At 24.7% G+C, this 21,536-nt stretch overlaps 1 protein-coding gene across 1 annotated transcript; it reads right to left on the reverse strand.

Annotated features, from left to right (window-relative positions):
• Positions 1–5,640: 5,640 nt before the first annotated feature.
• LOC126328320 (metacaspase-2-like) lies at positions 5,641–12,762 on the reverse strand. Its single transcript, XM_049996020.1, has one exon. It carries the CDS (start codon positions 12,760–12,762, stop codon positions 5,641–5,643), a length of 7,122 nt encoding a protein of 2,373 aa, XP_049851977.1.
• Between the last annotated feature and the right edge of the window lie 8,774 nt (positions 12,763–21,536).

The following is a 21,536-nucleotide window of genomic DNA, read 5'->3' on the forward strand; positions in this document are numbered from 1 at the left end:
CTTATTACATCATACTATCTACTCTATCTTCCTATTCTCTCTCATCATATCATTCTCAATATCTCTATTCTTTATTATCACTTATTTATTCTATCATCTATTATTCTCCACTACTCATCATATCTCTCATCTTTTATCACTCTATCATCATACTTCTCTATTCTATCTCATCTTCTCTCATTCTATATCTCCTTCTATTCTATTCTCTTCTCTTAACTTACTCATCTTATCTCATTCTTTAACCTCTATATCTCTCCACATTCTCTCTACCTCATTATTCATACACACTATCATAATCTATATACACATCCACCTACACACCTTTTCTCATACACACACATATCCTTACAATTATATCATACTATTCATCTATTCTTATCTATATTTTCAACCACTAATCACTATTCATATTCTCCCTCACAATATTATACTCATACACACATCACATATATACTATTATTCACTATTATCTACTCTTATTCATATTATCTATATTATTCAATACATATCATCCCTATCTACATCTATCATATTCTAATCAACCCTATCTACATCTATCATTCTACTCACCCACTCTATCTATCATATTACTCACCCACACCTATATCTATCATATCACTCACCCACATCTACATCTATCATATTCTACTCCACCCACATCTATATCTATCATATTCTAATCATCCACATCTATATCTATCATATTCTAATCATCTCACATCTATATCTATCATATTCTAATCATCTCTATCTATATCTATCATTCTAATCTCTCTCTATATCTATCATATCTATCATCTCTATCTATATCTATCATATTCTAATCATCCATCATCTATATCTATCACATTCTAATCATCCATATCTATATCTATCATTCTAATCATCCATATCTATATCTATCATATTCTAATCATCCATATCTATATCTATCATATTCTAATCATCCATATCTATATCTATCATATTCTAATCATCCATATCTATATCTATCATATTCTAATCATCCATATCTATACCTATTATACTCTAATCATCCACATCTACATCTATCATATTCTAATCATCCATATCTATCATTATCTCCCTATATCATATTCTCCTTTCATATCTCTCTCTATTCTCATCACTTTCAACCTATTATTCTATTCTATCATCATATCTCTCTATTCTGTCTCATCTTCTCATTCTACTTTTACTATTCTATCACTCATCTCAACTTCTACTATCTTATCTATCTCTTCATTCTCTCTATATTTCTATACTATCTATCTCACTATTCACACACTATTATATCCACCATTCACCTATTCTATCACTTCTCATACGCACATATCATTACAATCATATCATACTATTCATCTACTCTTATCTATATATTCTCAACACTACTCATACCCCCACAATATCATACTCATACACACACCACACACACTCATCCTTAACAATAATCCATATATATATATCTCTCTTACTATCTATTATTTACTTCTATTCATATTATCTATATCTCTTCAACACATATCACCTACATCTATATCTATCATATTCAAATCATCCATATCTATCATTATCTTCTCTATTATATTCTTCTTTCATATCTCTCTCTCTCTCTATCTATTCTTATTACTTCTTTTCTTATCTTATTCTATTATCATATCTCTTTATCCTATCTCATCTTCTCTTATTCATCTACAACTTATAACTTTTCAAATTCTATCACTTTATTCGTTCATCTCATCTTCTATTACTTTATTCATTTCTTCAATTTATATTATATTCTACATATACTCTCTCACTATCTATCATATTATCAAACATTATATCATCATTATCATATTATCTATATATGTCCTTCTTAATTCTTATCTCTCTCTTAATCTTTAATTATCTCTTAACCTGTCATTCTTATTCCTTCACGCTACCATTATCTATTTTCTCTCCGTCATACTACTATTATCTAATTTCTCTCCTTCACATTACTATTACCTACTTTCTTACTCCTCTTCTATTTTATCCTCTCTAATTTATACTATTCATTATCCCTCTTCATATTATTCACATCCTATTTATTAATCATTTTATTTGCATACTATCTTTAATTCTTACTATCTCTATATCTAACTTATTATATCATCTCTTCTACTTTTTTTATTTTCTCTCATCATATCATTCTCAATTATTCTATTCTTTATTATCTCTTATTCTTTATCATCTATTATCCTTTCCTATTTATTATAACTTTTTCATATTTATCATTCTATTATCATATCTCTTTATCATATCATATCATATCTATTATTTATTATTAACTTTTATCTCTCCTTTTTTTATTCTATCTATTCTTCATAAATTCTACAATATTATTCAAATCTTCAATCTATAATATTTATTTTAAATAACCCTCAAATATCCTATCCCATTATTTATATACAATATCAAAATCATATATTTTTCTTCATATACACTATCTCATTATATACCTATCTCCACACATATTATCTTATCATATACCCCTCTCTATATATTATCTCACCCTATTATCTATATATTTCTTAATCAAATCATATAATAATTACATCACCAATATTATTCACATATACTCAACATTATACATATACATACTTTCCATATTCTATATACTCTCTTCATTATTCATTATTATTTACTTCTCTATTTATATTATATATTTATTATCCACAACTCATTCATATTTATCTATATCTATATACACTTTCTATCATAATTATACTTTTTTATTCACTACAAATATCTACCTTAATCACTCTCTACCATAATATTCTCTCTTATTATTTTATCCTTCTATTATCTTATTCTAATATTTCATATCTATTTATTCTACCTTCTATTCTCTATCATCATATCATCTTATTATATTATCCTTTTTAATCCTTTTTATTTTATTCATTCTTCACATTCAATTGCTTTATATTTTTTTATATTCATACAATATATTATCATACATACACCAAAACATATTCGTACAATATTGCATCTCAAAACATATCTATTCTCTATTATTCTATCATATTATCCTATCCTATTATCTCAATATTCTTATCTTTTATTATTATCTCACACTACAATACATTCTATCCTACATTATCATATTGTCTCTCATTATTCTATTATAATATCATATTTTACTATCATATTTTATTATTATATTCTATCTTATCCTATATTTTATCATTATATTATTATATTCTATCTTACATCTCTTCTCTTCAAATTCATATCTATATATATTTTTTGTTATATCTGTATCTACATCTTCATTCATATTACATTTACACAAACCATCTCTATTTTATATTTATACATTTCTCACCAATTCATATTATCTTATATACTCTCAATCTCTACCATACTCTAATTATATATCTCTCTATCATAATTATTCTCTCATGTTTTTCAATCTATATCAACTATCTATACATCCCTCTCATTATATCATATTCATATTCTATCTATATCATACTATCTATACTCTCTCTCTCTCTTCTATATCATACTATCTATATCTATTCTTTTATTATATCATATTATTTCTCTTCATATAACTCTATCATAATTATCTATATATTATCTCTCTATCATATTATCTATATCTTATTCATTTTAACATACTATTCTATACCTACTCTTCTTTAAATATCACTTCTATCTCACATATTATCTACATCATATATCTATATATTTTATATATCTATATATCATGTACCATATATCAATTCATATTATCCCTCTACTTTATATATCTCATTCTATCTATCTGTTCACACTCACATCATCACATCTCAATTCATATCATCTATATACTCTATATATAAAATATTATCATCACATCTTAATTTATATTATCTATATACCCTTACATATCTCATTCTATTTATATACTCTCATATTCATATCTCATTTATTCATATCTATTCTTACCTCCTTATTCATATTCATAATCATTTCATTTATTTATAATCTATCTACATCTCATCATCTATATACAATCATATCTTAATTCATATTATCTATAAACTCTATACACCCCACACACTTATATACATTCTATATACATTCATATCCTTCAAACTATTCATATATAAAATATATCATCTTTCTATATAACATCATATCATCCTTTTATCATCTCATCTATATATAAACTTTCTTCATTTCTCATATACATACAATTATATTGTTTATTTATTCATCTCATCTCTATATATATTCACACATACATCATTCATACATCTACACACACTCATAACACTATTTATATTACCACATACAATATTATCCACTAACCTATATATATCATCCTATCTCGATTCATCCATAAACATGTATACCATCATCAATCATTATTCATATTATCTACAACCATTAAATTTTATCACAATTCATATTAATCACACACTATCACACCTCTCATTATATTCATATATACGAATTATTATTCAATCTTATTTATAAATATACAATCCTACCTCTATTCATATACACACATCTAAATACATACATCCACACCTATCCTATCCTACACACATTACACACATCATCAATATATATATATTCATCTTTATATTATTCATACACACACATACTCATTCTCTCACAATTACATTATCCATACAATATTCATACATTTCAAATTATCCACATACATCATTTGCCTCTTATATCTCATCATATCTCAATTTATATACACACACTTTCACATTTAATCACATTGACCGTCATTTCTACTACTCACATATACATCTATTTTCCTATTTTTTTTTATTATATACACTTATCTCTTTTATATCTTCTATTCATACTCTATCTCTTATATACACTCATTTTTATTTTACTTCAAACTATTCATCACATTTTTATATCTTATTTATATTCATCTTAGTTAATAACTTTATCATAATCACATTAAATCTATATAATAATAAATATTTATAACATCAATACCTCATCGCATATATATATATTCTTATATCTCACTCTTTTTATTCTTCTATCATCTAACTAAATTACATCTTACTTATTTTAATCAACATCTATATCATATTCATATATTTTATATTCTAATATATAAATAATATTTATTTCTTATTTAATCTTTAATAAATCTTTTATATAATATCATATAATCAATTAAACTCTTTTAAATAATAAACATTTTTTAATAATAATTTGCATAATATTATTATTAATAATATTAACTTAAAACTCTATTATTATACATTATACCATTCTATAATTATTAAAACTACTTTAATATACATAAAAATATATCAATACATTAATCTATAATAAATATTTATATAAATATATCTCATATTTATTCTAAACTAATATTTTATTATTTTATCATCTTTTATATATCAATAATATTTTGTTATATAAATTTCATAATATTTCATGTAATATTTTAAATTATCTTTTTAATTCTATATCATTTTATTACATATACATATTATTTTATATATAATAAAATATAACAATAAATCTTATATTAAATATTAATATTTTAATTCAAATTATCTATATTTTATTTTTATAACTCTCTCTATATATTTTATTTACTATATTATTATATAAATATCATAATTCTAAATTCTAATTTCATATCATTTCTATTGCACCTCTACACACTACCATCATAATAATTATTTTCGGTCTATATATATAGAACATTGAACCAACTAACGATTTACCTCTAAGCTTGTTACCGTATTCACATTTTATAATATTATTGCACAATCTATTCACAGGTGCAATGAAACATTTGTTCTTATCAATATATGGAGGCAACATTTTATCATTACAATTTGCATTCAAGGTATGTTTTGTTGAGCTAATATTCATGGTTACCAAATATCTTAGAGGACTCAGGTCAGGAATGTTACCTTCAAATTCATTCTCTCTCATTTGCAAAGCTATGAGATTGGTTAAATTACTGATTTCATTTGGTATAGTTCCACTCAATTGATTGAAACTCAGGTTTAGAGTAGTTAACATAATCATATTACCAATTCTAGATGATAAAATACCATCAATACTGTTACCCGTAAGATCCAGATATTCCAATTTAGTTAATGAATATATACTATCAGGTATTGGTCCAGATATATTTGAGTTACTTAGATCAAGATGACGTAAGTTGTTCAGATTTCTAATATTATTATTTAAACTGTTATTAAATTTGTTATTTTGTAGCTTCAGGTATCGCAATTCAGTTAATGAATATAGACTATCAGGTATTGGTCCAGATATATTTGAGTTACTTAGATCAAGACGATATAAATTATTCAGATTTCTGATGTTATTATTTAAACTATTATTAAATTTGTTGTTTTGTAGATTCAGGTGTTGCAGTTTAGTCAATGAACATATACCATCAGGTATCTCACCAGATATATTTGTGTTACTTAAATCAAGATGACGTAACTTATTCAGATTTCTAATATTATCAGATAAACTACCACTAAATTTGTTACCTTCTAGACTCAGATATTGTAATTCAGTCAATAAATATATACCATCAGGTATTTGTCCAGATATATTTGAGTTACTTATATCAAGTATCTGTAATTTATTCAGATTACCAATATTATCATTCAAACTATTATTAAAATTATTTCCTTGTAGATTTAGATATTGTAATTCAGTTAATGAATATAGACTATCAGGTATTGGTCCAGATATATTTGAGTTATTTAAATCAAGATATGATAACTTATTCAGATTACTAATATTATCATTCAAACTATTATTAAATCTGTTATTTTGTAGATACAGGTATCGCAATTCAGTCAATGAATATAGACTATCAGGTATCTCACCAGATATATTTGAGTTACTTAGATCAAGATATGATAACTTATTCAGATTTCTGATATTATCAGATAAACTACCACTAAATTTGTTATCTTGTAGCTTCAGGTATCGCAATTCAGTTAATGAGTATATACCATCAGGTATTGGTCCAAGTATATTTGAGTTACTTATATCAAGTATCTGTAATTTATTCAGATTACTAATATTATCATTCAAACTATCACTAAATTTGTTATTTCTTAGATCCAGATATTGTAATTCAGTTAATGAATATATACCATCAGGTATTGGTCCAGATATATTTGAGTTACTTAGATCAAGTCTATATAGCTTATTCAGATTTCTAATACTATCATTCAAACTATTATTAAAATTATTTCCTTGTAGATTCAGATATTGTAATTCAGTTAATGAATATAGACCATCAGGTATCGGTCCAAATATATTTGTGTTACTTAAATTTACATATGATAACTTATTCAGATTTCTAATATTATCATTTAAACTACTACTAAGTCTGTTCCATTGTAGATCCAGATATTGTAATTCAGTTAATGAATATATACCATCAGGTATTGGTCCAGGTATATTTGAGCTACTTAGATCAAGTATCTGTAATTTATTCAGATTTCTAATATTATTACTTAAACTATTATTAAATTTGTTATTTCTTAGATTCAGGTATCGCAATTCAGTTAATGAATATAGACTATCAGGTATTTGTCCAGATATATTTGAGTTACTTAGATCAAGATATGATAACTTATTCAGATTACTAATATTATCAGATAAACTACCACTAAATTTGTTATTTCTTAGATTCAAATATCGCAATTCAGTTAATGAGTATATACTATCAGGTATTGGTCCAGATATATTTGAGTTACTTAGATCAAGATGACGTAAGTTGTTCAGATTTCTAATATTATTATTTAAGCTATTATTAAATTTGTTACCTTGTAGATTCAGATATTGTAGTTCAGTCAATAAATATAGACTATCAGGTATCTCACCAGATATACTTGGGTTACTTAGATCAAGATATGATAACTTATTCAGATTACTAATATTATCATTCAAACTATTATTAAATTTGTTATCTTGTAGATAGAGGTGTTGCAATTCAGTTAATGAATATAGACTATCAGGTATTGGTCCAGATATATTTGAGTTACTTAGATCAAGATATGATAACTTATTCAGATTTCTAATATTATCATTCAAACTATTATTAAACATGTTCCCTTTTAGATTTAGATATTGTAATTCAGTTAATGAATATATACCATCAGGTATCTCACCAGATATATTTGAGTTACTTAGATCAAGATATGATAACTTATTCAGATTTCTAATATTATCAGATAAACTACCACTAAATTTGTTACCTTCTAGACTCAGATATTGTAATTCAGTCAATAAATATAGACTATCAGGTATTGGTCCAGATATATTTGAGTTACTTAGATCAAGTATCTGTAATTTATTCAGATTTCTAATATTATCAGATAAACTACCACTAAATTTGTTATCTCCTAATTTCATATATTTTAATTCAGTTAATGAGTATATACCATCAGGTATTGGTCCAAGTATATTTGAGTTACTTAGATCAAGATATGATAACTTATTCAGATTACTAATATTATCATTCAAACTATTATTAAATTTGTTATCTTGTAGATAGAGGTGTTGCAATTCAGTTAATGAATATAGACTATCAGGTATTGGTCCAGATATATTTGAGTTACTTAGATCAAGATATGATAACTTATTCAGATTACTAATATTATCATTCAAACTATTATTAAACATGTTCCCTTTTAGATTTAGATATTGTAATTCAGTTAATGAATATAGACTATCAGGTATTGGTCCAGATATATTTGTGTTACTTAAATCAAGATGACGTAACTTATTCAGATTTCTAATATTATCAGATAAACTACCACTAAATTTGTTACCTTCTAGACTCAGATATTGTAATTCAGTCAATAAATATAGACTATCAGGTATTGGTCCAGATATATTTGAGTTATTTAAATCAAGATATGATAACTTATTCAGATTACTAATATTATCATTCAAACTATTATTAAATTTGTTATTTTGTAGGTACAGGTATCGCAATTCAGTCAATGAATATATACCATCAGGTATTGGTCCAGATATATTTGAGTTACTTAGATCAAGTATCTGTAATTTATTCAGATTTCTAATATTATCAGATAAACTACCACTAAATTTGTTATCTCCTAATTTCATATATTTTAATTCAGTTAATGAGTATATACCATCAGGTATTGGTCCAGATATATTTGAATTACTTAGATCAAGATATGATAACTTATTCAGATTTCTGATATTATCAGATAAACTACCACTAAATTTGTTATTTCTTAGATCCAGGTATCGCAATTCAGTTAATGAATATATACCATCAGGTATCTCACCAGATATATTTGAGTTACTTAGATCAAGATATGATAACTTATTCAGATTACTAATATTATCATTCAAACTATTATTAAATCTGTTATTTTGTAGATACAGGTATCGCAATTCAGTCAATGAATATAGACTATCAGGTATCTCACCAGATATATTTGAGTTACTTAAATCAAGATATGATAACTTATTCAGATTACTAATATTATCAGATAAACTACCACTAAATTTGTTATCTTGTAGATAGAGGTGTTGCAATTCAGTTAATGAATATAGACTATCAGGTATTGGTCCAGATATATTTGAGTTACTTAGATCAAGATATGATAACTTATTCAGATTACTAATATTATCATTCAAACTATTATTAAATCTGTTATTTTGTAGATACAGGTATCGCAATTCAGTCAATGAATATAGACTATCAGGTATCTCACCAGATATATTTGAGTTACTTAGATCAAGATATGATAACTTATTCAGATTTCTGATATTGTCATTTAGACTATCACTAAATTTGTTATTTTGTAGGTACAGGTATCGCAATTCAGTTAATGAATATAGACTATCAGGTATTTGTCCAGATATATTTGTGTTACTTAGATCAAGATATGATAACTTATTCAGATTACTAATATTATCAGATAAACTACCACTAAATTTGTTATTTCTTAGATTCAGGTATCGCAATTCAGTTAATGAATATAGACTATCAGGTATTTGTCCAGATATATTTGAGTTACTTAGATCAAGACGATATAAATTATTCAGATTTCTGATGTTATTATTTAAACTATTATTAAATTTGTTGTTTTGTAGATTTAGATATTGTAATTCAGTTAATGAATATATACCATCAGGTATCTCACCAGATATATTTGAGTTACTTAGATCAAGATATGATAACTTATTCAGATTACTAATATTATCAGATAAACTACCACTAAATTTGTTATCTTGTAGATAGAGGTGTTGCAATTCAGTTAATGAATATAGACTATCAGGTATTGGTCCAGATATATTTGAGTTACTTAGATCAAGATATGATAACTTATTCAGATTACTAATATTATCATTCAAACTATTATTAAATTTGTTGTCTTGTAGGTACAGGTATCGCAATTTAGTCAATAAATATAGACCATCAGGTATCTCACCAGATATATTTGAGTTACTTAGATCAAGATATGATAACTTATTCAGATTTCTAATATTATCAGATAAACTACCACTAAATTTGTTACCTTCTAGACTCAGATGTTGTAGTTCAGTCAATAAATATAGACCATCAGGTATCTCACCAGATATATTTGAGTTACTTAGATCAAGGTATGATAACTTGTTCATATTTCTAATATTGTCATTTAAACTATTATTAAACATGTTCCCTTTTAGATTTAGATATTGTAATTCAGTTAATGAATATATACCATCAGGTATCTCACCAGATATATTTGAGTTACTTAGATCAAGATATGATAACTTATTCAGATTACTAATATTATCATTCAAACTATTATTAAATTTGTTATCTTGTAGATAGAGGTGTTGCAATTCAGTCAATGAATATATACCATCAGGTATTGGTCCAGATATATTTGAGTTACTTAGATCAAGATATGATAACTTATTCAGATTACTAATATCATCATTCAAACTATTATTAAACATGTTCCCTTTTAGATTTAGATATTGTAATTCAGTTAATGAATATATACCATCAGGTATCTCACCAGATATATTTGAGTTACTTAGATCAAGATATGATAACTTATTCAGATTACTAATATTATCATTTAAGCTATTATTAAATCTGTTACCTCCCAAATGCAGATTTTGCAATTTGGTCAGCGAGTACAGACTGTCAGGTATCTTACCAGACATATTTAATCCATTTAAATCAAGATAATATAATTCACTCAGATTTCTAATATTATTATTTAAACTATTATTAAATTTGTTTCCTTTTAGATTCAGGTACTTCAACTTAGTCAATGAATATATACCATCAGGTATCTCACCAGATATATTTGAGTTACTTAGATCAAGGTATGATAACTTATTCATATTTCTAATATTATCATTCAAACTATTATTAAACATGTTCCCTTTTAGATTTAGACATAATAATTCATTCAGCGAATATATACCATCAGGTATTGGTCCAGATATATTTGAGTTACTTAGATCAAGATATGATAACTTATTCAGATTACTAATATTATTACTTAAACTATTATTAAATTTGTTACCTTTTAGATTCAGATACTTCAATTTAGTCAATGAATATAGACTATCAGGTATAGACTCAGACAAATTTAGGTTACTCAGATCAAGTCTATATAACTTATTCAGATTTCTAATATTATCAGATAAACTACCACTAAATTTGTTACCTTCTAGACTCAGATATTGTAATTCAGTTAATGAGTATATACCATCAGGTATCTCACCAGATATATTTGAGTTACTTAGATCAAGGTATGATAACTTGTTCAGATTTCTAATATTATTACTTAAACTATTATTAAATCTGTTATCTTGTAGGTGCAGATATCGCAATTGATTCAATGAATATAGACTATCAGGTATTGGTCCAGACATATTTGAATTACTTAAATCAAGATAATATAATTCACTCAGATTTCTAATATTGTCATTTAAACTATTATTAAAATTATTTCCTTGTAGATTTAGATATAATAATTCATTCAGCGAATATATACCATCAGGTATCTCACCAGATATATTTGTGTTACTCAGATCAAGTCTATATAACTTGTTCAGATTTCTAATATTATTACTTAAACTATTATTAAATTTGTTTTCTCTTAGTTTCAGATTTTGTAATTCAGTTAATGAATATATACCATCAGGTATCGATCCAGACAGATTTAAGTAACTTAGATCAAGAGCCCATAAATTATTCAGATTTCTAATATTATTACTTATACTACCATTAAACATGTTCCCTTGTAGATACAGATACTTCAATACAGTCAATGAATATAGACCATTAGGTATCGGTCCAGACAAATTTGATTCACTTAAATCAAGATAATATAATTTCTTCAAATTTTTAATATTATTACTTAAGCTACCATCAAATTTGTTTCCTTTCAGATTCAGATATTGCAATTCAGTCAGTTCATAGAGCTCATTCGGAATATTACCTTTCAGGTTTGCTTGTATCATTGTTAACTTGTTTAATGTATCTTTAATCATTGTAATCCCTACAGGAAATGCAGATAGCTCAGTAGCATATAATCTAATCCTGTTGATCTGACCCCTACTGCAACCTATTCTTTCATCATCACAGTAGTTGTCTGAAATTTTATTGTCTACCAACAACTCGTTTAACTCCGCTACAAATTTTGAAGAGTTATTTTCTATCGAAAATATTCTTGAAATTTCAAATAATATAATCGCTATTATCGCTAACTTATTTACCATCTCCATATTTTAATAATAAATCTTATTTTTCAATCTCAAAGATTTTTTATCGGCTAATATGTTTTTAATTATTTACATAAACCTTATACATAAAAAAATTTTTTAATATTATTCACTACATATAACCTCTATATTTATTATCATCTTAATACACATTATAATCTATCTCATATCTATGTTACTTTTTTTCTATATCATAAATAACCTATGTTCTTCATAAAACTATTTATAAATTTTTTTTCAATATTTTCATTTTATTCTGTCATTCTCTTAATCTACTATTAATCTATTCTAATTTATTTATATCTTTTCATTATCAACCTATAATCTACATTTTATATATATGATCTCTTTCTTTATCAAAAACTGCAACTACAACATATAAATATTAATCATAATTTTTCATACCAAATACTCAAAAAATATTCATTCACTGAGCTTATTTAAAAAAATACATATAATTGTTATCTATATACATATATCTTATTACTTTTCATTTACATTATACTATTTATTTTGATCTATTAATGTCTATTATTATAATAATATATTCTTTTATTTTTTCCATCACATTTGTTTCTAACTTACCGTATCTATCTTATTATATAAATCTTTTAATTTGACATATATATATTGTACTTTCATAAATCAAATCAATCAAATATATCCAATTTTGTTATTAAAATCACATTGAATATAAAAATAAATGCATATCGCATATATGTCGTTCAATATACATTTTAAAGCAAACATTTTATATTGTAAATATAAAAATTATCTAATAACTTAAGTTTTTATTCAAAAAAATAATTAATACGTTGTTATTTACAATATAATACCTTATGCTATTTGCAACGCGTAAATATGTTTCAGTATCGAATAACTTTATCAATATTTATCTCTATAAAATGATCAATAATATCGCTAAATCTATAAATAAAAAATACCTATTTATTATGATAAATATACTTTTTTATTCAGTATATACACATATTCCAATATTATATCACATTATGTTTCACTTCTACAACAATATTACATTACTCACTCCTCTACTCTATCTAACCAATAATCTACAATTCTCTATACATTAACATTTACTCTATATCCTAATATTATCTATCTTATCCCATTATCTCAATATTATTATCCTATCATATTATACCTCATTATCACATATTATCCATACTATTATATTATTCATTCATATATTATTATTTCTTTTATATTTTTATTATGTTAGTATTAATCCTTCTATTATCCATATATTAATATATATTTAATATTATCTATAACCCTACCATATATATATATCATACAATCTATAACATAATATCTTATTATACATAAATATATGTTTTATTTCATAGTAATGTTTATGTGGTAATTTTATTTTTTCAATAATCATTATGTATAAAATTATTAAATACTTGTTTTCATATAACAACATATCATAATTTACATTGTCAATTAATCATACAACATCATATCTATTATCTACAATTATTTAATATCTCTATAATAATTATTTATCATATATTATTATTTTATTTCTATTCTATATTATATATAAATATCCAGCTGTTATTATTGTATCATAATTTTATTCATTTATATAACAATAATATTTACATAACACTATATACATATTAAAATAGTTTATGAATGATATTTGTATATTATTTTTTATTAATAATCACTATAATAATTTATGTATGATTTTAAGACATTAAAATATATCATTAACTGGACATATGTAATATTTTATTATATTATATATTTTATTAATATCATATAGAATAATTGATATTATTTTGATATTTATTTTCTATATTATATCAACCAGAATTCGATCCAATTTGATAGCCAGCCAATAATGACATTGATTGTCCTCCGACATCAGTTAGACAAGTTTTATTTTTATGTTCAGTTTATATCTCAACAAATCATAAACAAAAAAATCTTTTATAAAATATCAATTCTTACATGATATTTCTGCATTTTTCATAATGTCAGACATTTATCTAGGTTAACGTCTCTTGGTGACAGTCTATATTTTTTTTGATATAGTTAAGAAATTTGCCTTTTTCAGAAATAGAGGCAATTGCTACATATTGACTAGTATATATCACAGTAAAAAATATATGTTGATGTTTATTTTGAATGTTTTGCAAAATCTTTTAATAAAAAATATTCTGAGAGAGATATACAATATTGGCTAGTTTACAACATCAATAGCTTGTAGCTTAGACAAAACTATAAATATTTGCCGAAATTTTTATATTTTTATATATGTTACTATTTTACATATTATATAAATATTAATCAACTCCTTAGCTGAAGTCTATTAATACAATTTTTTGAGACTAAACACCTGAATCTGTTTATGCTTTGATCAAATATATCATATCATATTATCACATTCTATTACCATATCATTCTACTTATTTATCTATATTTTATCTATATTTTATCATCATATCATCATACTCTTTCTTATATTATCATCTCATCATATATTCCCTTGATTCAAATCAATCTATATTATCTTTTTTATAATCTCTGTATCCATTTATTCCTCCTATATCTTATCACAAAACCTATACTTAATTCTACATTATACAATTTACTTGAAATCACATCATATTATTCATACACATCATCATCATATTATCTATATACTCATAATTTTATCTTACTATTCACATACCCTGCAAGCTCACTCACAATATCATACTCAATAATATTATTATTCGCAGATAATGACCATATCACATTAATAATATTATTCATACAATACTCATTATTCACTATTGTCATCTCATATTCATGTTATCTATTATCTATCCCTATACACATCATACTCTTTCTATCATAACTATCTCCTCCTACCCACCCTCTATCACCCGTATGTATCTCACCCTTACTTTATCATATTATCCTCTCCTACCACTCTATTTTCATATTATCTTTCATTATCCTATTCAATTATCATATTTCTCTATCCTATCTTATCTTCTCATTCATTATCAACTTCTTTCTTAATCTCCTTCTCTCAAATTTCACCCTACTTCTCTCAAACTATATTTCTCTATCATCTTCAATTTATCCTATCGACTTCACATATCACTAACCTTCTATCACACTATCCACACTTTATTTTACGTCATACAACTCTGATATATTTACAACCTTATCATACTATTCACATGTAATTCCATACTATACAAATCACATACTCATTATCATATCATATTATCTACATATTCTACACACACACACGCCTTTCTTAACAATATTATTCACATACACCTTCCTTAACAATATTCACAGACACACACTCTCATAGTATTGTAATAATATTACTCACATACATTAATAATATCATCATAATCAACAATACCCTCTATTTATGCATACTGGCAATATCATGCCCACAATATCTATATATAATTTATTATCCATTATTATCTTCTATATCATCTTCTATTTATACTACCCCTGCTCTATTAAATCCTACATCACTATCCACACATTCAATCTTCATTATCCATTTTATATCCCCTCACACATTATCTATCCCACTATTCACACACACTATCTTATCATACGTATACCTTTCTAATTATATCATGTTATTCACAAACTCTAACTAAACTATCACAGCAATACTATTTACACATACTCATAATATCACCTTCACACTTACACTCTATATACACAAACATATTTTACATATTTCACATATATCATTATGATTACGTATTATATACCTCTTTATTGACACTATCCACCTACTTTATAATTCACCCTCATTCATCAATATTCATTCTTCATCATAACCATCTACTCTTAATCAACCTAAATTACCCATATCCATTTTTATTCAACTTAAATCATAACTATTTATTATAATCCCTTCTATCATACTATCTATATTTATCCTCCTTAATTTATATCTCTTCTTAATTCAATTATTCTCTCCATCTTAGCCCATTATTCTAACTCTTCACACTGCTAATATATTTTCATTCACTTTCAACTTACATTCACCTACTCTTCTCATTCTATTCTACATACTCATCTCAAATTCTACAACTTCATCATATTCAGCTTATCTGTTCTATATAATACTATGCACTCTATCACATTATCCATATATAATTCTACATCATAAGATTTATATATTCATTATTTCATTCACCTAAATATCATTATCATACTCTATTCATATACCCATAATCATATCCTAGTATCTAAATACTCTCTATATATACCATCTCTAACAATATTATTCACACACCACTTATCATTTACTATTACCTTATCATACATACTATTTACTATCCATCTCTATTCATCTACATAATGCTCTCTATCATAACTATATACTCCTACTCACCACAAACCTTTCATACCTATCATTCCATCATACTAACCTCTCCTATCACTTTATTCCCACATTATATTTTATCATCCTATTCTATCATCACAACTCTCTACCCTATCTTTTCTTCTCTCATTCATTATCAATTTCTATTCTCATTATTCTATCCCTATTCAATCTTCTCAACTTATTTATACTATATTATTGACATATTCAATCTCTATTATACAATCTATATATGCATTTGCTCTCTACCTCACTATTCATATACAATACAATAATCACTATACATACGCATGTAATCTTATACACACACCTTTTTGCAATTCTGTCACACTATATATTCTTATCTACATATCATATCAATAATACTCTACCTATATCTTCATAATATCATACTCATATATATATATATATACATACACACATATACACAAACTCATATTCAACAATACATACATATACATCACTCATTATTCACTATATTATCTATCCCTATTATTCATATTACCCACATTTCCTCAATTCAAGTCATAACTATATACACCTAATCAATCTGAATTATAACTATCTGTACATTCTATACACCATAAAATATCTACCATAATCATTTTATTATTCTCTTATCATTAATTCTCTATTTTTCTTATTTATCTATATTCTATTGTCATATCTCTTTATCTTGTCTTATATTTCTATTATCACATTATCCATTCTATCCTATATATGTTATTCCTTCTTATTTTATTTACTTCACATTTAATCGTTCAAACTATTTTATATTCATATACATACATATTCTTTTCTATACATTATACCTCTTCACACAACATCAAGCCTTCCCACACACTCACATACAATCACATCTCTCTATATATTCATACAACGTCATACCTCTCCACACACTCACATAGCATCATACCTCTCCACACACTCACATAGCATCATACCTCTCCACACACTCACATAGCATCATACCTCTCCACACACTCACATAGCATCATACCTCTCCACACACTCACATAGCATCATACCTCTCCACACACTCACATAACATCATACCTCTTCACACACATACCCTCTATCCTATCACCATAATATTCTACTTCAATAATTCTTATTCTATTCTATTATCCTACACTATCATATCTTTTATTCCACATTATCATATTATTACATATTCTTCTATCATATTATCTTATTTTACCATTACATCATTCCGTCTTATCTCTATATTTTATCATCATATTATCATATCCTCTTTTGTAATGTTCACTTTAAATTCAACTCATTCATATTTTTTTTTATACCTATATCCAATTATTTTTTTACTATCTCTGTTAATACTATTCTACATACAAACACTCTGTATTATATTCATACATTCTTCATCAACTCATATTATTCTATATACTCTCAACCTCTATAAAATTCTAACCATACCACCTACAAACTCTATCATAACTATCTTTTTATATTTTTCAACATACACTAATTATCTACATACTTCTTCTATCATTATGTCATGTTTATATTTTATTTATATTTATTCCATCTACCTAATTAACTATTTATTCCCATTCTTCATACAATCTATATACTCTTTTTTCTATATTATATTATCTACATCTACTCTTCTATTATATCATAATAATCCCTACACATATTCTCCTATAACTATTCATATTCCATCAATCATATTATCTATATATATATATATTGATATCATCAATCATATTATCTATATATATATATATATTGATATCATCAATCATATTATCTATATATATATATTGATATCATCAATCATATTATCTATATATATATATTGATATCATCAATCATATTATCTATATATATATATATTGATATCATCAATCATATTATCTATATATATATATATATATTGATATCATCAATCATATTATCTATATATATATATATTGATATCATCAATCATATTATCTATATATATATATATTGATATCATCAATCATATTATCTATATATATATATATTGATATCATCAATCATATTATCTATATATATATATATTGATATCATCAATCATATTATCTATATATATATATATATTTGATATCATCAATCATATTATCTATATAATATATATATTGATATCATCAATCATATTATCTATATATATATATCATTTACCAATCATGTTATTCACATCTCCATTTCAGCATACTATTCTATACCTGTCTATTGTCTATTCTTATAAATATCATCTAACACATCGTTTTTAACACATCTATCTACACACTCCACTCGTACCTTATTTGCACAATATTGGGTCTCAATTTATATTGTCTACATACTCATACATCTACCCATATCAATCACCTTATTCATTTATATTACCCTTTTATCACGCGTATACTCGTGCTCCAATATATATCTCATTTATCTATACATTCATAATCACATCATTCATATTAACATACAAATACTCACAACCACATCATCTAGAGTATCCACACATTCTATACATACTCACGTTAACTATATACTATCACAAATATTCATACAGCACCATGATTATCTTATGTATCCACAGATTCACAAATACTATCTATGCATTCTTCATTATATCGTATTACCTATCCTATTCATATTATCTGCTACCAATCCCTGTTCGTACTATCTATATCTATCTGATCTATATCGTATATACATACATATATATATATATATTTGATGTACCTATTCTTTTTTTATTACTATCCTTATACTTAAACCATATACCTCTTTTCATCTTCTATCCCCACAATCTCAATATCTCAATTATTACTATACTATTTTTTTTTCTCGTCTCTCTCTCATTTATTAACTATAATTTTTTTCTCTTCGTACATCTTCACTATTTATTTTCTTCTATACCTCCGTCGTATAATAATACCATAATATTTATTTGCTACTTTATATATATCCTAATTTATCTCTGTTCGCAATTTCATTCTTGTTCATATTATATACTTACTTTTTTATTATATAAACATGCCTATTTCTTTTAGATATTCTATTCACATTCTACCTATTATATATGTATTCATTTCTATTCTACCTCAAACTATTCCACAAATCTATTCATTTCTATATTTCTTTTTACATTAGATCTCTAGATAAACAAATAATAATAACAATATTCATGATATTAATATCTCATATCTTTATAACTTTATATCCCATTCTTTTTATTCCTATCTAACTGAATTATATCTTGATTATTTCAATCAATATCCTACTTCATATTCATATATTTTATATTTTATCTAATCTATAAATAACAATTATTCTTCGATCTTCAATAGATCTCTTTCTCTTTTATATAATATTAAACAATACCATATAATTCACTAAATTTTTTAAATAATCTAATTCACACAGTATTATTTATTATTTATATTAACTAAAATTTTATCATAAACTACCCCATTCTCTATAACCTCTATTATTAACTCGACACAGCCCTTTAAAATATATCAATACATTAATCTATAATAAATATTCACAAAATAAACATACATCTCAAAATATTCATTCTAATTATATCTTTTCTGTCATATATATCAACATTATTATTTTATCACATATATTTCGTAATATGTCCTATATAATGTTTTAAATATCTATTTTAATTTTGTCTCATATCTCTCATCTTTATTCTCTTATTATATATTTTAAATTATATACAATTAAATAATACTCTATACTAACTATCAATATCTTAAATTATATTTCATTGCTATTCTTGTCTAGATAATCTATCTACTATCTTGCATACATATATACGGCATAATTTCAAATTTTAATTTAACATCATCTCTATCTATCTCAGCTATGTACACCATCATCATAACAATCGCCTTCAATCCATATGTATAAAATATTCAATCAACTAATTATTTATCTATATGTTTATCACTGTATTTACATAGTATAATATTATTGCATAGTTCACTCACAGGTCTAATCGAACACTTTTCCTTACTATGAATTGAGGTAACGTTTCATCATCATGTCCTGCATTCAGGTTATGTTTTATTGAGACACACGCGAGACAGATTGGTTGATTTTTTCAGACCACTCAAATCAGAAATATCACCTTCAAACTCATTCTCTTTGATTTCTAAAACTTCGAGATTAGCTAAATTACCAATGTCATTTGGTATAGTGCCACTTAGTTCATTAATACTCAGATCTAGACTATTTAACTCAATCAACTTACCGATATTAGACGATAAACTACCATTAATATTATTTTCTAAAAGATCCAAACATATTAATTCAGCCAATGAATATAATCCATCAGGTATCGATCCAGACTGATTTAATCCACTTAAATCAAGATAACATAACCTCACATTTTTAA

The sequence above is a fragment of the Schistocerca gregaria genome, unplaced genomic scaffold (assembly GCF_023897955.1).
Source record: "Schistocerca gregaria isolate iqSchGreg1 unplaced genomic scaffold, iqSchGreg1.2 ptg001119l, whole genome shotgun sequence".
Lineage (NCBI taxonomy): Eukaryota > Metazoa > Arthropoda > Insecta > Orthoptera > Acrididae > Schistocerca > Schistocerca gregaria.

Excerpts from the sequence above, each read along its gene's own strand:
- LOC126328320 (XM_049996020.1), bottom strand. The coding sequence starts at position 12,762 with ATGGAGATGGTAAATAAGTTAGCGATAATAGCGATTATATTATTTGAA.